This window comes from Rhipicephalus microplus, unplaced genomic scaffold (assembly GCF_043290135.1).
Source record: "Rhipicephalus microplus isolate Deutch F79 unplaced genomic scaffold, USDA_Rmic scaffold_23, whole genome shotgun sequence".
Taxonomy (NCBI): domain Eukaryota; kingdom Metazoa; phylum Arthropoda; class Arachnida; order Ixodida; family Ixodidae; genus Rhipicephalus; species Rhipicephalus microplus.
In genome coordinates, this window is record NW_027464596.1 from 1,612,033 (window position 1) to 1,638,531 (window position 26,499).

The window sequence follows — 26,499 nt, forward strand, 5'->3', positions numbered from 1 at the left end:
GCTCAGTGAGAATTCATTCCGCGTATGCGCAATGATGAAGTCAAGCGAAAATAGCAGGGTTTTGATCGAACATGGCACTTTAGCCCCGTTACATTTTAAGGGTAAGATTGGAACGCGGTTAGTAACAAGCACATTATTTTTTTGATAGCTTTAGTACAACGTAAAAACGATTCAAGCAACAGACAATGCAAAATGTTTAATCAATAAATTTTCATACACAGCTATCTCCGTGAAGTTCTTGTATGAAGTGTTTCTGTGCACACAGATGGACACAATTGTAGTTTTTAATGAGGCGTTTTTCCAGCGTACATGTTTTTATATAGTTTGATTTCGTATGTAGTACTTGTTTTATTTTGTGAATGTAAGGCATTACTAACAGGATCACGGAAACTGCGTCTACTCATTTTCAGATTTCTTGTACAATTTATACTTGAAGATGATAATAAAAACTATTATTATCTGCCACACTACAGATATGCTCAATGATGATCACCGTACAATATCTGCATGAAACAAACTCCAACGTATGAACGTTGTTGTGAACGTTACGATCTAATCTCTGCCACAACTTTATTTTGCTTAGGTGGAAGCGTTATTCTGTGAGGTCAGCCGGATCAGCACAAAATTCTGTAAAGCAGGCTGTGCCACAAGGTATTACTCAAGACGACCCAGCAATGCAAGATGAAGAGAACTCTGTTTTCCTCGATGTCTATGACTCGCTTTCAAGCGATTTAGAATCGCTAGAGACGCCAGCGATGTAATTACATTTGCCGCTGGAGATGCGACGCTTTCGCTTGAGTGGACACGACCACGAGAACTATGAAAAAAAGAAAAAATACATTGGCCGTTGTTGCGCGTCCGTTGGCAGATACAGTGAACTAGTTGTTACTGAGTGTGCAGGGGCAGCCCGAACAACACGGTGCATTTTTGATACGTGACCAAGATAAAATGTCTTTATAGCAATGCGCTCCTCCCCTGCAGATGAGACACACACAAAAAAGTTTCTCTGAAAGCTGGGCGCTCATCATGATGGTACGCACGCTGTTTGTGAACTCAAAGTACCCATGATGAGAACGGTGATAATGGAAGGAAAGACACGCGAGATAGATGTCAATTTTCCTTGTGGGTGAGAAAGAAGCCCCAAATAGATCCTTTATTTTTGAAGTGCTGTGTATATACCGCACGATAACTTGGGTCGGTGCTAGTAAATTAAGGTATCCCAACTAATAGCAGTCACAGCGCAAGAACCGCTTAACCTAAAGCACGAGAAGCGGCCTTACCCATGCATCCAGTAACAAACATAGTGCATAGTACACACAGTAAACCAAATAAAACAGGTATATAATTATGAACGTACAGACAGTTTCATTCACATCTAACGTCGTAAACAGCGTCATCTTTCACTTGCGAAACGCACTTCGCTCTGACGAGGATGGCGTCGTCTGCTACAACTTGCTTCGCTGCCCTTTTACCAAATTGCTGCCACAAAAAAATCCTCAATTGCGGCATCCTATTAAATACCGACAGAGCGTATACATCATATCCACGCGTGACGCGAGACTCTCAAAAACACGTGCAGAACGTGTGCAGCGTACGAGCAAAGCAACGCGTTTTCAAGTAGGTTGAAAGGGACAGCGGAGGGGCCAACACTCGAGTAACCAGTTTTCTCCCCACATTGACTGACAGTGCCACGCTCCGCAGCGCCTCCCTCGGCGTGGGTCTCCTCTATCTTGCAGTGGGGATGATCGTACATCTTGGCTAGCCTTTGCATTTCGCCGGAGTAGTTCTGTTGTAGTTTCCGGGCGCACGAAGGTCACTGCAATTGTTGCACAGTCTCTATTTGCGAAAAGGGCGCGCTTTTCAGACACAGCAAAGTAACAACTGAGATGCTTATTCGCGTTCATCTGCACCTGTAGGTACGTTTCGTGTGTCATTTTTGCGTGAGAAACGCGGGGCACGTTTCAATCTGCTTGTCATTCTGCGCGTGACCTTCCAATTTGTTGCTATCGCATTCATTGCTTCGTCTTTGCGGCAAAGTTGTGACTTTCTGTATACTGGGCATGCCAATGTCTGTATGTATGGGTAAAGTCATATCGAGGAGCACGGTATTTGGTTTCGCTCTCGTACGTAGAAGGCTTAGTATTAACTTCTGTGTTCTGCTGAGTGCACAGTGTGAGAAGAGACGAAGGCTCCGAGCCAAGCAAAAGTGCAGGTTAAAGTGGATTTAATCCGTCTTACGTCATGGTAGCTGGTATATGCACTGCGCCTTTTCTTTATTACTAAACCTCATTGACGGAGACAATTGTTTATGGGAGGCCTCAGGAAGAAGTGTATCCAACTCGGCTTCTTTATTAGCTACTATTAAATAGGCGACGAACATGCATGGTTCTCACCTCTAAAACATTAGACACCTGTTGGCGGTGCCGGTAATCACAGATGTATTAGGCGGTTGAGCAAAACCATACATTAGCTACTTTGATACTGATGCACGTCATGCAAAGCTGCGCATATCCGTAAAACCAGTAGCTTTCTAGAATTTGATGATAAATACAAACAGTTAGAGCTGAAAAGAAAAAAACTGTTCGCAATCCTGTACGTCTCAAAATGAACCATTCGAAAATAATATCCTAATTTTAAAATTTCATGGAGAGCAGGCCTGCTCGATTTTGTTCCGTAATGCCTTTGTCAGCTTTTTTTTAACAAGTGCTATGCCCGGGAGGTGTTCAATCACGCAAACACGTAACTTATTACAAAAGTGGCTCTTCGCAGCTGTCGGGGATTGTAGGCTTTTGTACATTTTAGTTTCTCACCCCGCCCCTGTCATGCTGAAGTTCTGCACATGAAGCCAATCTAAAGTAAACTAGTCATTCCATCCGGCAGTTTGGACGCCCTCCTAATTGTTCGTGTGTCATGTTAGTGGTCAGGAAACAGACCGCTCATGGTAACACCACCTTCCATGTTAATAAGCTTAATAAATTCTACAAAACTCATGTCTTCGTAATGCTGTGAAAATTTCTATTCTCTGAAATTCCTTGTTAAAAGCATCACTGATATGCTATTAGAATGTTCTAGCACAGCATACTTGGCGTCACCAATGGCGTTACTCTCGTAAAAGCGCTGCGTTCATCCATATGCGCATAAACGGCGCTTCTGGGCAAGCGTGCAAAGCCAAACATCGTGCTGTAACGTACGAAATGCCGTTACGGAGGCTACGCAAGCCATGTTGCAGCTCGCGATTGCCATAAACATGTTCGCAGAGCTATGGCGAAGCTTAGAACTGTATCAGGACCACGAATTCGCTCTGTCGTTAAGTGATCTTAGAACAAAAGCTGTTGTGGGATCACAACACCGGTCACGTGCGGTGCTGTAGTTGTCCGTCGCCGCCGGTGTCGGTAACTACTATCACACAAAATAAGAAATAAATCTCAGTAAATGAAAATTCAAAAGGCGTAGTGCGATACGAACTCGGGTCCCCTGCGTGCCAGCGCAGTATTCTGCCACCGAGCCATGGCGGAGCTTAGAACTCGCTTGCAAACTTGCCCTATAGGCAGGCTTGATGTCGGGAAAGGAAGCGCGTTAATATGAGTAATAAAGCGTTTTAAATTGTATAGGAACAACCAGGCGTCACACAATGCGAATTGCGCAACGAGTGGGTCATCCAACGCTGCAACCGATTACAAGGCTTTTTATTGATTACCTATAATTGCAGAGCATACCCATAATTCCAGACATAATTCTTCATCTTCGTCAACCACTGCATGAAAAATTAGAACAAAATTTCTCGCAAACGTTTGGTGGATATCAGGATTCTCTGAAGAATGACAGAAGATAGCATAATGAATGCCGGCCCACTACCCATAAAGTATGCTTATTTATTGCGTAGTGGGTACACAGCAAGCGTGCTTGTAGCACTTACCAAAACAATGTTCAGAAAAGTCTCTTTAAGGTTGCTCAACCAGCTTTTGCGAATGTGCTGCGCGTTCCGTGGAAGCCTGGCGTTTTTTTTCTTCATTTAGTGACGATTTGATGTAGCTGTGGACGATCTTGTGGGCCGTGATATATTCATAATTATTCTGATAACAAAAAATTGGTATGAGCCAAGGTGTAACGAAAAGCAACCGAATAACGACCAAGCTTGTGTATGCAATGTACGACACCCCCCTGCACGTTCGGCGCACTCTGGTTCAATAACGCTTTAATCGTGGTCTTAAACATCGAATATTAATATTCCAAATTTCGTGTTAATTTGGAACTTTTTTAAAAAACGAGTAAGAGAAAAATGACATGCTTTAAAGGCGATAACGCGCTTTATTTAAACAAATGTCCTGATATCACTATAAAAACGGTTGTACTGTTTTTGTTGATAACTAATTTAAGGGAACTTCTAGGTGCGGCAAAGAGCCTCAGTTACTAAGCATAACTTGCGGGCAAAGACGACAGGTTCCTCACTGTAACATTCCGCTAAAAAATCTTTATATTCTAGAAAGGACCCCCCTGCAACACTAGCATAGCTAACATTTCTTTGGGGCTAGGAGGCGCGGGTGGCGTGTTCAGCCGCACTTTATGTTGGTTCGTGGTGCGTTTGTATGTGTGTGTATATGTCAACAAGCAAGACCCAACAATTTTAGGTGGGCAGGGTGGAGGGGGCCTGAATGCTGGTCCGCCTTTTTTCCCTCGGCTAAGCAAGGGTCTGTATGCAGGTTGGCCCACATAGCTTGGCTAAAATCTTACGTTAGGTATATAAGGTGCACCGGAAGCAACATGAACCGAGTGCATCCTATTCACACGAGCTGACAGCTACTAAGGTTTTTTTTTTTATTTTCCAACAACTAATAGATCATGCTCCAGTGGCACATCGTTTAAGTTATAGACTGAATACATAAATTATGACCGCAACGTCGTATTCTCTGGTATGTTTACCATTGATGTTGCTTGTAGGCGTATCTATCTATCTATCTATCTATCTGTCTATCTATCTATCTATCTATCTATCTATCTGCCTATGCATCAGATGTAACTTCCTCACAGCATGCTACATGTACAATCCGAGGAACATGGATTCAACAGTAACGTATAGGCTCTTTAAAGAATATAAGGAAGTAGTCGCTATCGCACGGTGGTAGAAAAACTTTTGGTCTGTATAAGGATGTATGAAAAGTGTACATGTGTTACAAGGTGATTATAAACATGACGACAAAACGTGCGACTTGCCTGAACACCGCCGTAGCCACGCGGTCCAAGAAACCTCTCGCATTCTTCGGCAATGTCGTCGAACCTCCACTCAAATAAGTGCACGATCACACTTCGACCGGGTACCATATTCGGCTCATTGTTGGTTCCATAGACATAAAGGCAGAAGAGAAAAACTATAGCCCTTGACCGTAGGTAAGTTTGCGACGTCCACATAATTTTGCTTGCAAGCCGACCTGCGTCTGGCCTAGTACTATTTGGCCAAGAAAGCAGGTGATAGCTCACTTAGCGTTGGCCTTCCATCCACAGAGAGAGCGTGTGATGTTTACTTTATTTTTCTCTTTCGTCCATAAGGTATGATCGAGGCCGTCTCTCGAAGAGCGTTCCTTTCTAAGCGTGTTTTATTGCTAAAGGCTGAAAGCGACAGACACGAGATGTTCCGCGTACAAATGCGCGACTGCCTCTTCCTCTTGTGAAGGGTTTATGAAGTGTGCCGAAGTGGCTTTTGCGTATATCTCACGCAGGCGATGCGTTATGTACGCGTGAGCGACCACCCCTGTGAGTGGCCGTGTTTGAGAGGCCATTGGATAAAAAGAATTCTCGGTGTCGTAAAGTGGTTTCGCAATAATGCGGTCTTTCGCACCACAAGATACCTGAGAATACACGTACAGGGGGGGAGCACTCTTGGGCTGAACACGCGAGCTCACTGTGAGCGTCGCGTAATGCACATCGGCAGAAGCACTGCACATGCGGTGCACGTACTTTGCGATACCCTCTTTCCACTAGGCCCACACGTCATGTACACTTTTGTTTGTCATCCGCTAGCCGCATTTTTTGTCGGCTAAACCAGCGTGTTCAGCTTTTCAAGGTACATTTCAATAAAAAATTGGTGCGTGATTACCAATATGAGTATGAAGCAATTTACTTTTTGACTGTTGAAGAAAGAAATCTGGTAAGAATGATGATGACTGATGATTAGTGGAGGTTAGAGGCGCAAGGGCCATGCGTGGCCAAAAAGCGCCATACCCTTTATTATGTAAGGAATGACCAATGATTGCAATGACAGGGTGAATTTTGGCTGTATAGAGGCCTAAAATCACGTGCTATATGCAAGCATAAAAGGTGTGTATAGATTATAAATTTATGGCATTGATATGTGGTGTGATTCAAGGGTGTGGGATGAATTCCAAATAACAATGGTACCTACAAGTGAGCGACTGGAAAAAAAAAGCAAGAATGCTTTCTCAAGGTTTTTGTTGCCAAAGTCAATAAGGAAGCGGGTGCTCCTGCTAGTAGCTACCGCAAAATCAGCCTCTGTGGAGAGGCCGTCCTATGGATTTTCTTGATATATGACATAAAAGCTATGAATATCGTTTAAAAATGCAAACAATGACTCATATTTCAAAATCGGCTCTTTACGCATTTGAAGATACACAGGAGTTTGTTTGCGGGAAGCTAACGAAAGTGCTTTTTTCTAATGGTGTCGAACTCAGCGCATGTGCATGACAGTGAGTGGTTCACCGCACTTATTGCATAAAGGTGGATCATCACTGGACAAAAAAATGATTGCGATGTGCGCGTGTCCTATACTTAATCTGGCGAGTGTGACTTGTGTGTGGCGTGATATCGAAACTGACGACCAGCTCCCTAGATGTGCCTTTATTAGATGACGTTTTTTCTGCGTTTGTCTGTCCCATAGCCGCTGCCTTTCTTTTAGGATATGGCTTCAAGTCAAGTGCAGGAAGAGCTATGGATGTATTGGCAGCGCTTTCCTGGGTAGATGCTGCTAGTGGATCCGCCAACACACTTCCATAAATGTCGTGGTGCCCTGGCACCCAGTACACCTCAATATGCTGTCTAGGAGTTGGAGCTTCGCATATTATTGTGTATAGTTAGACGAGGACATGATTTGTGTGTTTTTATTCTTTCCAAAGCCTTTACCACACTCAGGGAATCGGCGTATATTACTGCAATCTATAGTTTTAATTCTTTATAGTGCCTTATGACTACAAGAATCGCATAAGCTTCTGCTGTGAAAATGCTTGTATTTCACTGCAGAACGTCGACATATGAATAAAATGAACTGGCGGCTGCGTATGACACACAAGTGTGAGATTTAGATGCATCCGTAAAGAACTCGGGACAGGTGTACTTGTGTTACAGTCCAAGAAGGTATGTTCGGATATGTTGAATAGGTACATGTTTCGTGACTTCCATGAATGACACATAACAATCCATTACTCTCCACTGCCATGGCGGGAGATTTGCTGAGGGGGCTGCCAGATGCTGCTCGAGGAGCGCCACACCCGTTTCCTCCGCCAGGTCCCTCACACGAAGTGCGTAGGGCTGTCGTAGCGAAGAGCGGTTGTGAAAAAGAGTTGAGGAGGACACGTTATTGACTATTGGGTTTGAGGAGGTGATCCTTGTTTGCATTCACCTTTAGGAAACATACAAATGATATGTAAAACCTCTGCAGATAAAGTGACCAGTCATTCGACTCAGCATAGAGGCTTTCTAGGGGACTATAGTGCGAAAAGCACCCGTAGATAGGCGAATGTCTAGATGATGGACAGGATCAAGCATTTGTAAGGCACTTTGTGTTACAAACTGATAGATTATTGCCCCCGTAGTCTAAGCGATTGCGAATGAGGATTTTGTACAAATCAATCTGGCACTTTTTATCACTAACACATGTGCATTGTGACAACATTTTAGGATATTATTTTTTTTTATTAATTTATTTTTCAAACACCTAATGTGTGTTATGAATGTCAGTTTGCTATACACGATTATGCTTAAGAATTTGTACTCCATCTTCATGGAGAAATGCTGACCATCAAGGTGGATATCTGGGTCAGCACAAAGGCCTCGCTTCCGAGAGAACAGGACGCAAGTACTTTTTTGAGCATTAAAGCTGAAACCATTCTGAACTGACCATGTTGTGATCTTGCCCAGAACTAGTTGCACCTGTCACTCACACATTCAAAGATTGCATGACTTAAAACCTATTTGCATCGTCGACAAATGCGCAATAGAATATATTTCGTGGACTGCAAAGATGCAAGGAATTAATCTTCATAATAAAAAGAGTGAAACTAAGCACAACACCCTGTGGCAAACATGTCTCTTGTACAAATGTTTGGGACAACACGTTGGCCACCCGCACACGAAATGTCCAGTTGGACAAGTAACTTTCGATTATGGTGAACAATCTACCGTGCACAGCAAAGTGATGCAGGTCTCTTAATATACCAAAGCGCCATGTCGTGTCATAAGCTTTTTCCATATTGAGGAAGACTGATAGAAAATATTCATTGTGGACAAAAGCGTCTCGGATCTCTGCCTTGATACGTAGCAGGTGGTCAATGGTGGATCTGCCTTCTCGAAACCTTCACTGGTACGGCTCAAGTAGCCTGTTTTTTTCAACGAAGTGTATATATCATCTTCTCAAAGAGTTTACATGTGCAACTTGTCAATGCCATGGGCCTGTAATTCACCTCGGAAGATAGGCACTTGCCCTGTTTCAAAATGGGTATAACGATGGCCTCTATTCAGGAAGCAGGTATCGCACCCGAACACCATTTAGCATCGTAGAAAGAAAGTATGGTGCTCTGTGTTTCAGCAGGTAGGTTTCTAAACATTTCGTGAAATACACGAGCGGAACCAAGGGCAGACGTGTCGCAGCAGTTTAGAGATGCCTATAGCTCAGGTAAACAATACGGTTCACTATAAGCTTCGTAATTTGTACATTCTTGCTCTAGCTTCTGCTTTTCCATTCTTGTTTTATAGCGTAGGAAGGCCTCAGAATATTGCAAAGAACTGGACACGTGTTGGAAGTGTTCGCCCCGAAAGTTTGCCTGATCTTCAAAACTCTTGCTTAGGGCGTTCACCAGTGGGAGCAAATATGCCTATATTCTGATAATTCTACTGACCTTGCTCCAGGCTTTACCCTCGTGTGTATAGGAAGTGATACCCGCTAGAAACTTTTGCCAACTTTCCCGTCTGGATTATCGCCGCGTCCTCCTACCTTCAGACTTTATGTTTTAAATGTTAGCGAGGTGTTCTGCTATTGATTGCGCAGCAACCTACAGGCTTTGTTTTGTTTCTTGCGCGCGTTTCGACAATCGTCATTCCACCATGACACAAGTCGTTTTCCAGACTTCCCATTTGATTGTTGAATGCGTTTTGTTGCATAGTCGATCAGAAAAGCTGTAATGCTGTCAACTGCAGCTTCTATGTTTAAGGTACACAGGTCAGCCCAACTTAACAGAGTGAGGTTTCTAAAATGTTCCCAGTCGGCTGCCTCCGTCTGCCATTAAGGATCTAGTGAAGGACATGAATTTGCTATTGGTGCGCTTAGAATTATTGGGAAGTGGTCACGTCCATATGGATTCCTTATAGCTTCCCAATCAAGGAGGGGAAGAAGAAACGGAGATGCAATGTTGAGTATTCGACCATTCCAGTGACTGTAGGCGGCGCGACGGTACGTCGAAATGGCGGACGAGACGGTGATGTCGCGAGCGTGCACGTCAGCGTCGCAAAGCGTGAAGAAGCGTCCATTGGTTCATAACTACTGAGACACCGAACAACTGCGTCGCAAATTTTCACCGTGTGAAAGCTTCGAAGCATGGCTGCATGGCGCCCCTCCGTCGCCTAAATACCGAATAGAAGAGATTGTTTATTTGCGAGGTTGTAATATGTTGGGACATTTCATTAAAAAAACACGCACCGGAAGAAAAAAGAAATTGTTCAATCAGGTGACCTCGTGCATCCAACGGCAATAACACCAGAGACTCTTATGTGAATTGAAGTACCCAAGGACTAGATACGATTCTCGTAGCTCGTCTATTAGGAACTGTAATTCATGTTTTCGTAAATTGCGGTGTTGAGGTATGTAGACAAAGCAAATTGTGGTGAGTTTATTGAAGATAACGGCTCGAACAGCCACTGCCTCAAGGACAGTGTGAAGAGGCCCATGTCTGCATGATATTCCTTGGTTAGCAGTAACAGCTACACTACTCGATAATGCCATCGCATCATCTCGATCCCTTCGGAAATGTTATAATTTCATAAAACAATTGCACGTTTTTCTTTCAAGTGGGTCTCTTGTATACACAGCACTTAATGATGGAGTATGTGGAGCAGTTTTCGTAGGACATCGAGCTTTAGAAGAAGGCCTCGAATATTCCACTGCAGTATTTGTGTCTGCATGATTAGCACGGGACGGTTCTGTGTGTATTTTAATAGGTTTAGTGTACTTCAGGATTCGAGAGGCAGGACCATCGTCCGGCCCCATTATTGCCTTTTTTGTTTTCTTGGCACGATCAAGAGAACCACGCCAGTGTTGCGGCATTGGAGGTACCATTGTTGTTTCCGTTGCCTCCTGAGAGGCACTGGAAGGCCGCACGTGTGGGTCTTTAGTTCAAGTTTGGGGCTTCGCCTAGTGTGACAAGGCCTTACGACCCGATGGCCCTGGAGTCGCCGGCTCCTGTTCACAAGTTAGCGGAGTAGACTTAAAGAGGTGGCGACACCAAATTTGCGTAATGCGTGTTCTTTGTTGTAAGCGTTTCTTTCAAATCCGGGAAGCATGATACACACACTTTTTTCGCTGAATTGTGTATTATTGCTCTACTCATGTGGACCACTTTCACGCCGACCCTCAATGCGCATGCTGGATTGTTAAAAACCAACACCCGCCTATCCCACCGCTACTACTGGCATGGAATGCTTCGTTCGTTGGAACGTTCCTGTCTCGCTTGGCAGTGCCGGAAGAATCCCACTCCAAGTCCTCCAGCTCCAGTACAACCCTCATTTGTCCTGCCCGACCGTTTGACCGTGTTGATATCGATCTGTATGGACCTCTTCCGATTACACCGGCTAGAAATTGCTGGGTAATCGTCGCTATTAATCACCTCACGTGCTACGCAGAAACTTCACCACTCTCTTCTGCGTCAGCGAGTGACGTCGGTCGTTTTATATTGCATCAGATCATTTTACGTCACGGTGCACCACGTGATCTGCTGAGTGACCGAGGGCGTGTGCTTTTGTCGGATGCCGTTTAATCGCTTCTCAAGGAATGCCAAGTCATTCATCGCACCACCACCGCGTATCATCCTCAAAGTAATGACATCACAGAACGATTCAACCGTACGTTAGGAGATATGCTGTCAATTCACGTCGCAACCGATCACTCCAACTGCGACAGTATTCTTCCTTTTGTAACATGCGCGCATAATACTGTTGCCCAGGCAATTACTGGTTTCTCTCCACACTTCCTCCTTTATAGCTGCGAGCCCTCTTGCACGCTACATGCCATCCTTCCTTACCGCCTGGATGTTGCTGAGTCGACGACGATGTCACAAGCTGCTAAATACGCGGAAGAGTGTCCTCATCTTGCCTGCTTTCTCACAAGTGCTGAACAGCAACGCCAGAAGCACCACCGTGATAGCCCGACGCCTCCGGCTTCTTATGCATTGGATGGCCTTGTCTGGCTTCGCATCCCTTCAACCAGCCCTGGTCCCTCAACGAAACTGATGTACAAGTATAACGGCCCTTACCGTGTGGTTAAACGAACTTCACCCGTCAATTACATCGTGGAGCTGCTTGAGAAGCCCCATAATCAACGACGCCGTGGACGTGAGACCGTCCAGATATACCACCTAAAACCGTATTACGATCCCTCTATTGTCTCCTGCCCATGAGTCGCCAGGATGGCTCTTTTCAGGAGGGGAGGAAAATGTAGTGAAGAAGATGAGTGCTACTCAAAAAGGCAGGGTGTATCACTCAGTTTGTGAAGAAGACGATGTTTGGTTGTCTGGGTAGGAGTAAGACGCACAGATCACTTAGATTGTGTTATCGAGAATTCTTCGTCAAATTCAATTTTATTGGCTGGAGATTTTAACTCGCATCACACTTCTTGAGAGCTTAAACAGATGGCTGTGGCAAAAGATTGTGGAATTGGTTGCAGGATAATAATTTTTGCTGTCATAACTCTTGACAAGTTACCTTTCTACGCAGGATCAGCTCATCAACATTAGACCTAACATTTTCGTGTGGCCAGTTGATGATTTCATCATGGGAAACGTTTGATATTGGGACGAGTAGTGATCATGTACAAATTACCTATGACATAATGCTACCACAACTTACCTCTGCTATCCGGCAACAACGGTTCACCAACTATAAAATTTATAAAACTGTTTTAAACTACGCGCTCTCGTCATTGAGAGGACGCGTCGGACAGCAACGAGCTGCTTCAGTCGTAGAGTGTCTAAGTTAGTCTGTCCAGCCGGCAGAGTTTACTGTTAAGTACGGCAGCACACCGTCAAATTCAACTTGGTGGAATGAAGATTGTACGCTTGCGTATAGGCGACGTAAGGCTGCTTGGAAACGTTTACGCCACAACCATACTCCGAAAAATTGGGTTGACTATAATTTCCACGCAGCGCTGTTTAAACGTACAGTTGCAATAGCTAAAGATAAACACAATTTTGACTTACATTCGCGTTTATCAAAACCTTATAAAAGATATGCCCTGTACAGGTTTCTACGGAACAAAAAATTGACGCAGGTACCAGCATATTCGCATTCAGTAGTGCTGTCTCCTAAAGAGACAACAGATTTGTTAGAGGGCATCGCGAAAGGACTTCAAGCGCGTTTCGCTTCGTCATGCTTGAGACCTGTGACATTAAAAAGCTCAACCTCGGACTTTCGGCAGGCCACTATGGCTGAACTAGCAGATGTCATACTAACTGTAAAGCAAGCGGCTCCCGGTCCAGATCAGATTACAAACTCTATGATTAAACTGATATTTAATTCCCATCCCAAGGAGCTTTTGAATATTGTTAACTGATCCTTACAGCACACATGGATTCCAAGCGCATGGAAAATTGCTAAAGTTGTGTTGCTACGAGAAAATCCAAGCCTCGGATATGTCCTGGATAACATTCGGCCAATTTCGCTTACTTCAAACCTAGTTAAAATAATTGAAAGAATTCTTCATAGAAGGCTCAATGAATTCATCGCTCGTCAGGACATCCTTTCACCAAGGCAAGAAGGATTTAGACAGGGGGGCTCTATATGGTCGGCTCATGTTGATTTGGAAAGCCGAATTCACCTTGCAAAAGTATCTGGTGAGCTTTCTGCATTAGTCACGTTAGATATCGCAAAACCCTACGATAGTCCGGAATACAGTACATTAATTTCAAGATTAGTGGACTGTGAGGTTCCCAAGTACATTATATCTTGGGTGCAGGAGTTTCTCTTTGAGAGACAATTCTTTTGTTGCCACGAGGAAATTACTTCTGCCTCATATAAGCAAACAAGAGGTGTTCCGCAAGGATCAGTCCTGTCACCTCTTTTATTTAATATATCATTATCATCTACTCCCGTTCATAAAAATGTTCCTATTTACGTCTACGCCGATGATATTGCTTTTTTCTCGTCATCCCGAGATATCAAGTTTTTGTATCAAATCTTAGAGTCATATTTGAGTGAGCTTGAGGTATGGCTTGGCGGGCTGTCTTTTTCACCTAATGTTAGCAAATGTGCTCTGCTTGTATTCCCTCTATCCGTTTGCGTATTTCTTTCACTGCATTATCAAAATGATCCGATTCCACAAGTAACAGCGCTAAAATATCTTGGTATTGTTTACGTGGACAATTTAAATTGGCAGCAACAAATAGAATCAAACACCCGTAAAGCAGAAAGCGCCGTAGGATTGCTCCGCCGGTTTTGCGATAAGAAGTCATGGATGCGCAGGGATACGTTAATTATGATATACAAACTTTACGTACGCCCAATTCTGGAGTTTGGCTGCGTTCTGTTTTCTGGAAGTGCTGAGTACAAATTAAGGCCTCTTATATTGCTAGAAAGGCAAGCTCTGCGGCTATGTCTCGGGCTACCTAGGTGTGTCGTGAATAGCGTGCTTTATTTGGAAGCTAGAATCATTCCACTTGATTCTAGATTTCGACAGCTTACTGTGCAAACATTTTTAAAACTTTACGATGCGCCCCTCTTCTGGTCACAGAAAGTTTTCATCAAACATACAGTTTCTTTCTTTCAGCGCCCGTGGTTTCGTTATCCAAGACCCCAAGTCATTTTCGTCGAGTCTCTGTTATCAAATCTTCACGTTTCCCTCCGGCATTTAACCCCCCAAACCCAATGCTCGGTGCCAGTTGACTTAATTTTTGATAATATTTTTCCGGAAAATGCCAAGTTACTTCCAAAGCATGTTCCGGAGGACCTCCTTCAAGACCATCTCAGTGATTTTCGTAAATACGTAGTAATTTCAACGGACGCAACGCCAAATCTTCAGAAGGCTGGAGTAGGTATTTTTTCTCATCAGCTTAATTGGTCTTTTGCGCTCCGATTGCCTGACTTCACACCAATTCATCTCGAAGAATTCCTGGCTATTACATTGGCTCTTCGAAAACTAAATTATCAGCAATCAAAAGCTATTATTATTTTGGATGCTTTGTCTGTATGTACACATCTCACGTCCGCAAAAAAGTCTCCCCTTGTCAGGATATTTTGGTCTCTCGTACCGCATAGCCTATCAGAAGTTCGGTTTATTTGGGTCCCCGGCGATGCTGGAATTGAACTAATTGAAATTGCTGATTCGCTCGCTTCGGCATCTTTAAATTTCGCGGCTGTGCTAGTAGCTCCACAGTTTCCTTTCATTACTGCCGAACGATTCAAACGCCTGTCAATCTTAAAAATCAACGAAACTTCGCTTCTACAATCTGAAGAATTTCGGCACTTGCAATTCACATGGAACACCGCAAAATGCCTTTCCCGTCAATGTGACGTGACCCTCACAAGCTTTCGCTGTAGAGTTCCTCTGTTAAATTTTTATCTAAAAAAATCAGGATTTTCATTAACTAACCTATGTGTAGTTTGCAATGAACCAGAAACAATAGATCACTTTCTTTTCACATGCCACCGCTTCGCCTCACTGCACCGAATAATTCTTGAAAGACCGATTGGTATGCTCGGATTACCAGTCAATACATCCACCCTATTATCGTTTAGAGCCAGTCAGTTGGGTGTGGGCCACAGTGCTATTCTGTCAGCGCTACATAAATTCATCCAGGCAACCGGAATGATACGCTGCTAGTGGTACTGCCAGATATATCCAGTTCTTTCTTCCCCTTCCTCATTCTTGTTAGTTTGTTTTATATGTTCTGGTTTATCGCATTCTTCTGCAATTTTTTCACGTTTCTTCAAAGGAACATTATTATTGTTCCTATCTTATTTCTCTTTATATTTAGCAAACGTTGTAAAAAATGATCAATTATGAGGTACAGTGTGGCCAATCTCCCATGTGGGTATGAGCCAAGATCTTCTAAAAGACAAGACAAGACAAGACTCAAACTGGTTCCGCCATTACCACTTGACTTGTCGTGACCACTGTCCTGATTTATAAAAGAGTGCCGTTTTAGAACGCCTCATTTTAATGGGAATAAGCTACCTAAGGCCTAGAAACAACCTAAAAGCATCTGGATCAGTTTTCAAAATCGTCAAGTCTCACCGCTTCAATGCTTCCATGGCTTAGTGATAGCTTCGCCTAATTTTTACAGAGGAATTATCCTGTTTTAAATTTTATTAAAATCTGATGCTCAAATATCTTGTTTGCTGGAAACCTTCATTTCGTTCGATATATTAGTAAATGCAGTATAGAACGTTAAAGGAATTTGGTGCACACTTTCAAAGCGAACTGCGGAGTCAAAGTTGGCATCGCAAAACAGCTTCACCATAATACAATAAAGCCTGCATATACTAACACACCACGATTTTTATTCTTATTTGTTTTTCCCGCTTCGCAGCGGGGGAGTGGAGAAGGGTTGTTGGCGATGAATTATAGGTATCGTTCCTAATTACAACTCAGCATTTTCATACTCACCGTGCCTCTTTGGATGCTGCACAAGGCAACAACGTCCGACGTCTTTTCTCTGCAGTTGGTCGTGTTGATGACCGCCTGCTTTGCGGAAAAAAACCAAATCATTCTTTTTTACGGCTGTCGTTATGTTTACCAAGAAAGCTGAGAAGCGTGCACCCATCCCATACGATAGCCAAGACGGCAAGGAATCATGGGAGAAAGCATGCAATGGCAAGCGGTCGTTTCTTGTTTCTACTCGCTCTGCGTGGGGTCCTCCTAATCACACCACTCCCTTTGGTAATACACCTGGGAAGTGAAAAAAAGCTTTCTTGTGGTGCGTCTCGCTGCCCAAAATCCCATATGATGATGATGATGCCCTATACATATGGTTCACACCCACTGTGGGTGAAGAAACAAAACCTTTGATAGCAGCGATTACATATTATTTTATATCTAATGCACCATACATAAGTTGGTTAGAACAGATTATTTTACTGATTCAGATATTGCCGGTCGGAACCACCCTGGTTCGATCAAGAATATTTATACAGCGTAACTGATATCCCTGTGACAACGACTTAGTGAAGGGGCTTCTAAGGAGTGAATATCGAAAATAATAAAATCCAATCTATTATATCAAAAGTACTGGTTATTCTTGCCTAACTTAGCCATAATTTTTTCATAGCGTTGAAGTCGTACCACTGACGTGTTCGAAAAGACAAGTTTAAAATAAGTGATGAACCGATAAATGTGAATTTGGTATAGTCTGGCTCGACTGTGGCTGAATTTATCCAGAAAGATAAGATATGTCATTTCTGAGAAGTGTATGGCAGTTATTGCTCTGAATTATATGCTTTGGCAGTGTCCTGTGGCTGTGACACACAAAACTGTGGTCATCTGTGGTGAGGGTGTTGCCCACAGCAGAAGGAGAACTGGAAACGACGGAGTGCGCGCGAGAGCGAGAAGAACGTGAAGCGCATGAGCTTCGGAACCCGGACGAGTTCCGTACTGGAGTTCGTTATATACCTAGCTTATACTATAAGTATAGTGGAAAAAAATTTCTTGCTCATTCAGCAGGTGAAACCAGAACTGACGCACCAAAGAGCGCATGTGATAATGATGGTGCTCCTGAGAAAACAACGCATCTATGGGGGAAGAAAGATGAAGTGATGAATCACTGGGCGTGAGTTTCCTAGCGCTGCTATTTTTTCGCCGATTTTGTAAGTTTTCCTACTCGTCTTCTGTATCTTACTGCCAAGATTTGGCCACCACCTTCGCTGTGCACAGGGCGCCACGTCTCCAAGGCGCTGAAGCCTCATGTTAGGCTGCCACGACGTCTGAAAGCTTCGGCTACTGGTGGCGGCCATTCTTCTCGGCGCCAATCAGATGAAGACGAAGGGATGAATGCGTTCGAACAGCTATATAATCCCGTGTTTCACGGACCCGAGGAGGACTGTGACGGCCCCTCGACAACAACTAATGCCGACGACGAGTGTGTTACTACGAAGAAGGTGCGAACTGATAATCAAGAGGATTAGAGCGATGCAACAATCATCGACTCCACGGAAATGAACTGTGATGTAGAAGCAAAAGACAGGCGTTCCACAACAGTCACGTACAAGAAAGCCCGACCAGCGGGGATACCCGTAATTTTCAAGCTGACAGACCCTAGCGCTTCGTTCTGGAAAGTCAATCTGAACAAACTGGCCAGTGAAGCAGTATCTGCTGCTAAAGATAAAGTGGAGTCGTTCCATGTCAACAAAGATGGTAACTTCTTCGTATGTGTCTCTACAGTTACTGCATCCTCCAGACTTCTTGAGTTAACTCATGTTGCTGGTCTTGAAGTGGCACCATACATACCGCAGTCGTATGTGAGGAACCTAGGAAAGATTAGACAAGTACCAGTGCAATACAGTGAAGATCAAATGCCGGAATATTTAAGAGACGGTGGTGTAATCTCAGTCAAGAGACAGCCTAAATGGCTCCGTCATGAAGATGGTTCAGCAGAGCCACATTTTCTCAGCAGTGTAATTTTTGAGTTCTCCCCCGACAAGCCACTGCCGCCTCGTATTCTCCTAGGCTTCACAAGTCCTCCGGTAGAAGAGTACCTACAGCCCACTACACGATGTTACAACTGTCAACAATATGGACATGTTGCCAAATCGTGCCATGGACAACTTCGCCGCAAAATCTGTGCAGGAGCACATGATTACAAAGAATGCACATCGAGGAATCATCCGAAATGTGCCAATTGCAATGGAGGCCACGTATCGTCGTATGCTGGTTGTCTGAAACACCTGGCAGCTACTCGACTGAAGCGACAAGAAATTTTGCTTGGAAGAGCTCCAAAAAAAGGGATCGCCTTGTCCGAACCCTGCAACTGTGCATCCACTCCCTGTGACTTCAAAATCGCAAAAGAGTACATCACCACTGTCGTATGCGATGGTAGCTAAGCGTGCTTCAGCTCAGAAAAACAAAAGTACAGCCAAAACAGACCGTAGAGGACGATCACCAAGCGTTCAAAGGCAGACAAGCGACAGCAGGACACCGAAGCCGTCAGCAACTCAGGATAACCAAGCATCTTCACCTTTCACCTCGCCAAAGCCAAAGGCCCAACAGCAACGTGCACCGAAAACAAGTGATGTGGATATGGTTATGTCGATGCTCTTCCTTGCTTTTAAGGCAATCCTGCGTGTATTTGCACAGGCCAATGACTTACCAGACGTGAGCGCAGTCCTTTCATTAAAGCCTCTAGCAGTACAATAAAAAATAGTTGTATAGCAAAATGGCTATACAAATGAACAACTGTTTCCGCAACACAGCTGTGTTTTAGTGGAATGTGAACGGCCTTAGGTTCAAAAGCGCAGACTTTAGGAAGCTGGTTGCTCAGTATAGCTTCCCGTTCTGTGTCTAAAGAAACCAACGTTGGCGCTGACTCTAGGATTTCAAACTATGTCACATATGCATCAAGAAGAAATCCAGGCTTGAGCAGGGCACTGTTATGCGTGCAGCACGACATAGCCTCTTTTGTTTTATACTCGTCGGAGTCGGACGTGCCAGAATTTGTAGGGTTGAAAATTCAGTTCCAGAAACATACCATCACCGTAATTTGTGTTTATTTGCAACCATCAACACGCATCTCCAAATCATCTCTGGTTCATTCATTGGGTAAAGCCCAGGGACCTACCCTCATCTGTGGAGATTTCAATGCGCACAATACCACCTGGGGCAGTACTCATCCCGATTCACGTGGAAGAACAATCGAAAAAGCAATTGGTTGATGTGGTCTTGTTGTACTGAATCTTGAATCAGTAACGTTTTTAAGAAGTAATAATTATGCCAGCTGTCTATATTTGGCTATAGCCCCTCCTGACATTGCACGAGACATGAACTGGTCTACAGACCTTGAAACACAAAGTGGTGATCATTACCCAGTTCTTATGCAACACCCAAGAATGCAAGTGCAAACGACCACATTGATTTCAAAGCTAACTGACTGGAAACAATTTCGCCAACATACTGGACGTGACTTGATGGGAGTCAATGAATTGGATACATTTATTTCCTGCATTAAAAGCAGTTACTACCGTGCGACAAGGTTTACAGCTGTCCCAGCAGGCCACTCCAGTGTAGATGCAGACTATGAGTGCCTACGAGCTATTAGAAGGCAAGCAGAACGTCGCTGACGCCGCACTGGGAGGCTTGAAGATTATAAGAAGAGTCAGACCACACACATCCAATCTAACCGACTTATGCAAAAGTTAGGTCGGAACAAGTGGCATGATTTCTGCATTTCATCAACCCCATTTACTCCACTTCCGAAAATCTGGCAAACAATCAGTGCTCTAAGTCATCCAGTATCTCAGCGAAACCAATTCAGAGCATTGGCCATATCACTTGGATTATCCGAACGTGATGTTTCTACTAAGTTTTGCACAATGCTGACTGTTACTGGGCAATCGGTTCACAACACTGCTGCACTGCCTAGTTCTGTAGAGCAGCAAATCCAAGATGCAAACACTATATCACATGCTCAACTGGATAACACGTATTCTCTATTAGAATGGCGCACTGCTCTATAACTAACCCGTGTAAGAACGGCCACCGGTCCCGACAACGTATCGTACAGTGTTCTGAAAAATCTAGGACCCAACTGCATTCCAGTATCTAGGACCCAACGGCATTCCAGTTCTTCTACAGATATATAACGACATGTGAACGAAGGCGTACGTTCCATTATGTTGGAAGGTCGCGAGAATCGTCCCACTACTGAAGCCCGGTAAATCACCGCTTTCGCTTGACTCATTCCGACCAGTCAGCCTCACTAGCTCTGTATCTAAAGTAATAGAAAAAATGATTGACAGAAGATTACAGTGGTGGATTGAAGCTAACAACTCATTTCCAGAACAGATGGCTGGCTTCAGACGACGGCGATGTACCATGGACTGCGTCTTCGACCTCGTTACATTTGTAGAACATGAGATGAGCTGCGGAAACATAGCTATTGCGGCGTTCATAGATATTAAGAAGGCGCTCGACTCTGTGAGCCACCTTTCTGTGCTTCACGGGCTTACCTCGCTAGGGGTTCACGGTCGTATCCTTCAATGGATCGCCAACTTGGATCGCCATTCACGAGAAAAATACTGAAAAACTTGAAGCTTTTTGTGGATCGCCAGAGAATCGAAATCGCAAGGAAGCATCGATTTCTTGGCGTTACCTTAAATAGCCAACTCAGATGGAGTCAGCATATTGCTGATCTGGAAAATCAAGTGAACAGCCTCATAAATGTTATACATGGCATCGCGGGAACAAAATGGGGCGGTACTTCAGCGTCTCTCCTCCATGTCCATTGTGCACTAATCCGACAGAAAATTGCCTACTCTGCGCCAGTTCTCCACAACATCTCTCAGACGTCGCTACGCCGACTTCAGCTGTTACAAGCACGAAGCTTACGCTTATGTCACGGGGTTCCACAGGCCACATCAAGTTCTTTGACGCTGGCAGAGGCAAGAGAACCCAACTTTACAGTAATTAGAAATATGGAGACATGTCGGCACTTCTTTCGTCTAGTCACGCATCACCCTTCCCATCCGCTCATATCCAACATCGTGAACTATGCTGGAGCGCAAATACAGCATGTGTACCAACACTACACTTCCCGGCTTTCTGTGTCGACAGATTGGCCACTGGACCAAAACTACTCTCCATGGCTGCTTGAGCTATCAACTATTGAGACGTCAATAGAAGGACTTCACAGCAAACATGAAGTGCCGATCGTTGCCGCTCAGCAGTTGGCATCACATCATCTGTTCGACAGGTACCAAGGATACACTCACGTGTGTACACTGACGGCTCCGTCACCAAAGCGACAGCGACATCAGCATTCATAATTCCGGAATAGCACGAAGAATATGCATGTCGGTTGGGCCACCTCTCTTCTTCCACAACGTCGGAGCTCGTAGCGATTTTGCTAGCCATAAGCTTTATAAACTATCAACGACACCAAGTAAATGGGTGGTAATTACAGACTCTATGGCAGCACTGGCATGTGTGGAAAGTGCCGCTTAAAAACACATCAATTTGCGCACACTATATGCTATACTAAAAGAGCTCTCAGACGCTACAAAGTTGAATCATCGAGTGGCATTTCAGTTGCTTCCTAGTCACTGCAGAATTAGGGAAAATGAAATTGTGGATGAGTTGGCGAAAACCACTCATACTTCTACGCAAACCTGCCTCATTCCGGTATCTCAATATGATGTAAATAGAATTTTAAGAACAACAAAACGTGAATTAAGCCTGTCTACCTGGTTCACAGACAAAACAAAGGAATCGATCCTGTATTTTGTTGATTCTAATCTTGAATACCAATTCGACCGTGGCCTCCTAAAACATATCGACACACTCATTCATCGCCTACGACTCGGAACTGCTTACACAAAGCACTTCCTACTTCGTATTCATCGTGAAACATCGTCAGCATGTTCATGCGGCCACGATGACGAGGCTATCTGTCACCTTTTGCTCGACTGTCCGAAACACGACACACACCAAAGGCGACTAGAACAAGAACTGCATAGGTTAGATCCTGAACGACCATTCGGGTTAAATAAAATACTAGGTCCATGGCCATCCAAAACAAACGGCAAAGCAATGAAGCTGCTGCAACAGTTCTTCAAAGAAACGAAGATTTGTGACGAATACTGAGTGCACAAAAGTTAAACTTGAGCGTGTGGTCTTCGTGTTTGTTCTGCCCATATAGGAGAACTCTTGCTCTCTCTCTCTCCTCTCCTCTCCTCTCTCTCTCTCTCTCTCTCTCTCTATATATATATATATATATATATATATATATATATATACAATCCATGTGGGACTGTATGTATATATGCTATTGTTTTTTTCATATTTTTATTTGTACAAATCAAGTGGAAAGGGGTAGCCGTCGCCAAGTAACGGTGACAAAATCTCCTTCATTCATTTTCGATTTCAATAAAAAAAACGCATCTATCATTCACTTCGAAAACGCCCTCTTCTTGTTATCGTTCTCTGATGGCTCAAACCCAATGTAGGAGATCAGCCGAGTACTAAATGAAGTTGTTCTGCATTTTCTTCAGTATACTACTCATGCGAGCTATAATTAACTAATATTGCGAACTTTAGTACGAACTATTATTGATGAGATAGCCCTCCATGATGACAGTGTATCTCTCGCATCGGTTGAGGGGGACAGGTGAGCGTCGATAAGGTGCCCTGCGGCTGGACAGCGCTGCCACGAAGCGACGTAAATTGGTGGTTGACAGGGGCGCAAGATCCATCGCTGTTGAAATTTCTCCATGAAATTCAAGCACGTTTCTTTGTGTTCTGCAGGCGATATTCAAATCAGAGAACAACATGCATCGACGCTACAGTGCCGACGGTATTATCAATGTCATTAGCTCGAGACGTTTCATCGCTTGGCGACACTGCATTCGTCTAAAGCAACAGTATTTGCTGCTCCGCTCTATTTGAATATATATTTGAAAAAAAAGTTCCCGGCAGAGCTCAGTTTTTTCTTGTCGGAGTTCCTTTTGCCGAAAACATTTTTCTTACAACAATTTTTCTCCAGATCATTAACACCAATCGGGTTAATATTTATGGCACACACTGACTCTCATAGCCTTAGCACTGGTTTCATTATTATATTCATTTTCTTTATGTTACGCTCCATATTCGCCTAACGTCGTCCTCATTATGAAACTCCTGCTAACTGTTTCTTGTCCTATCCCCTATAGTGGGTGACATCCTCGAATAAAATATCATTCCCCATATGCATAGCCTTCATCCTGATTACCAAGGTCGTAGAAGAAGAAAGGACTGCCCACGCGCTGCACGGACCACGGATTGCAGGGTTCGCCATTTCGACCTCAGCTAAGCCCTGATGTGCTTCCAGGCTGCCTCCTTTGCTCTGCTGCTCGACGAAACGCCCGTGACGCTGCCTAAACACTGCTTCGCCCGTCGTTCGCACAGGTGAGCTGGCAAATCTTTGAGCGACTAGCTACGCGTCGACGTACTTTCACAGCGAAGGAATGCACAAGAGCAGCGCTGCCTCAAAGTTTTGTTGATTCCACGCAATCTCATCGATGCAATAAAGCCTCTGATTGTTACTCAGTGCTGCTACCATGTGTTCCTGCATGCGCTACGTGGAACTTGCACTGTTTAATTGATTTGCATTGTGAGACAAACGAAACTCGATCCTTGAGATAGTACCACTCCAACGCCACCTGTGATTGGGAGGCTTAGTGGTCTTGATCTTCTTTAGATGAGAGAACTCCAAAGAAACACTTGCTGCGCCTGTAGCTCCACCCAAATCGCTACCAGGCTAAGGTCGCTAGGTGCTTGAATTGTTCTTTACTTGTTATGAAATCCTAGGGTAAAAAAAATGGTGGAGCTTCATACAGCATGCGCAGTTCCCGCGCCATGGTTTTTCGTAGCTAACGGTGGCGAAACATTGAAAGCAGCTTGTGCCTGTGCTGCTGGTATTTGTTTCACATAAACGTGCCCCGCTGTCTGGTAATTGAGGTGTTTTTTAGGTTGTCACGGCAAAACAAATCCAGCATGAAATAAACGAGCTCAAGAGAAACCTACACTTATTGCTCCTACTTCTAGGTGAGCCTTTAGTCAATTTTTTTCATCAATATGTGTGAGTTCCTAAATGAGTTGGTGCCAAATGGTATTGAATTGTGAAAAAATATATTTAATTTGCATTCGTTTGAGCACCCATTTTGCCTTCTGCGGGGTATATCTATACTACGATCATAGTCTTTGCTTTCCCATAAAATATTACGGGCTAGAGTAGGATGCTCTGTTGCCAATTCAAGATAGGTACCTTTACGAAATAAGGGAGCTTCTATAATAAAAATGTGGATTTATTTTGCAATTCAGGGCAAGGAAACGTTTACCGTTTACATGAGTTTTAACAACCATTTTAGATATGTAATCAGTGTTATAGTAAGTTGCACAGTTCCAGTTTTGTACCACGACAATGTCTAAAAGAGATTTTTTAACACACTTTCTTTGTCGTTAAACGTTTAAAGTTGTAACCACCACTCGTTCAAATTACTCCACATAAACTCTAGAAGGTAAATAAATATTAAGCAAGCGTACATGATGCATTTCAGTGAACAAGAAAACTTGCTCTTTTGGAAGTCATAAAATGTTGAGCACATAACAATTGCTAACTTAAGGTTTATAAAGAGTACATAAGTGATATCATCTTTTGCAGAAAACAACTGAACTCTCCATATCTTGAAGATTGTGCGAAAAACTCCATCCCAATCAGGAGTGCAAAAAACAGGACGACCTATCTTATGAGGTTTCTATAAATGTCATGTCGAAGAAAAAAACAACCGTGACATGCTTTAGGTGTAGAAATGAAAGATCATCTATGTGGCGAATATATGCTTTTCAAACTAATTTCTTCCACCGTGCTCCAGGGCTTGAGTCATTGTTATTTTGAGTATCTGATATTTCTTCTCACGGTAAATGCAATAGCGCGCACCCAGGTGACGATTCTTACGGTACACTAGACTGTCAGCCTTTTTTTTCTTTACTTTCAAAGACGATATTCTTTCTTCGGACATTTGAACGCAAAAATTTCGGTCTGTCTATTGGTGTCTGTGCAACGATTCATCCAGCCGGCGAAAGCTTAACCCTGTGCTCAAAGCCCACACATCTTGATCTGGTGGCTGTGATCATACTTCCGAACATTTTCAATCTAAAAGCAATTATCACGCATATTTAAAGCACGACGTGAATACCTATATGATAGAAAGTGTGACTTTTCATTTAGAAAATGCATAGGTGCGTAATTCAAAAGACCGAATTGTTTAATACGTTGCGCTGACAATGTGACGCCATTAACAACAAACAGGGTGTTTCCTACGCTTCCTACAAAAAAACGAAAAAATTCAGGGGCTCAACCAAGACGAGGCAGTGTTTCACCTACCAGTGGCTCTGCATACTAAAAAAAAAGAGGAGCTTTTGTTTTTTCAAGCAGCGCCTCCAGACAGAAGACTATCGTTTTCGGGCGTCCTTTGCAACTAAGCATAGAAACACATGGCCATTTTTTGAAGAGCCACCTTCTGCTTTTTAAAATAATTTTAATCGATTTTACATTACGTACAGCCTTGATTTTTAGTCCTGAATGTAAAACGAGGCTTGTAAAAACAAATTGTATTCTAAATCTAAAAACGAATGGTATTCTAAAAGCTAAATCGATGCTAAATTGCCAACTGGCCTTAGGTGACAATTTTTTTGTCGTGAAAAAAGCAAAAAAAACAATTCTTTGGCAAACACTTGCATTTGTCGAGTAGCACCTCCCCTTTAGTACTTTTTTTCTGCGTAATGATGTTGCGATGACACTGCGTTTAGCGTCATCGCGAAAGTTAGGTATGGTACTTGATGTTGTTGACGTGTGGTAAATGGCACTACGTCATCGCTCTTTTTTTTTTTGGACGGTAGCTAAATCGCCGAAGCAGGCTTTTGAAAATAATTTTGTACCTGCAAAACAATCTGTTGTTGCCTGTTGTACTTGTTCATGAGCTTCTGCGTTCATAATAAACAAATTAACGAGGATGTTGTTGCATGAGCCTTGACTGGACATAGAGATAACGCTAAGGACTACTCTACCCAGATCAGCTCCGACACCAAAGAGTACCGCTATTCATTCTGAAATCGATATAAATGAAGAAATATGAGCGCTCGCGAAGAACCTGGTGGTCCATTGGAACATGCTAAATGTTTTCTGTCTAAACTTAAAACTTGGACAGATTGAAGCTTGGAAAAGTCTTAAGAACACTGCCTGGGTTAAGGCTAGGGCAAGGCTTGGGCAAGTCAGCACCTGTCCTTCCTTCTTTCATCATACGAACGCTGGAGGACGCTCAACTTGCTAC

At 43.6% G+C, this 26,499-nt stretch overlaps 1 protein-coding gene across 4 annotated transcripts in view; it reads left to right on the forward strand.

The window, feature by feature from the left end:
* LOC142761650 (uncharacterized) overlaps positions 1-26,499 on the forward strand; it is a 272,706-nt gene that overhangs the window by 187,771 nt on the left and 58,436 nt on the right. Inside the window, exon 4 of one of the 4 annotated variants that reach the window (XM_075884015.1) lies at positions 23,384-23,575. The exons of the other annotated variants lie outside the window; for them this stretch is intronic. Coding sequence (XP_075740130.1) covers positions 23,487-23,575 — 89 coding nt within the window. The 5' untranslated portion in view covers positions 23,384-23,486. The remainder of the gene's footprint in view (positions 1-23,383; positions 23,576-26,499) is intronic. 4 annotated transcript variants of the gene reach the window in all.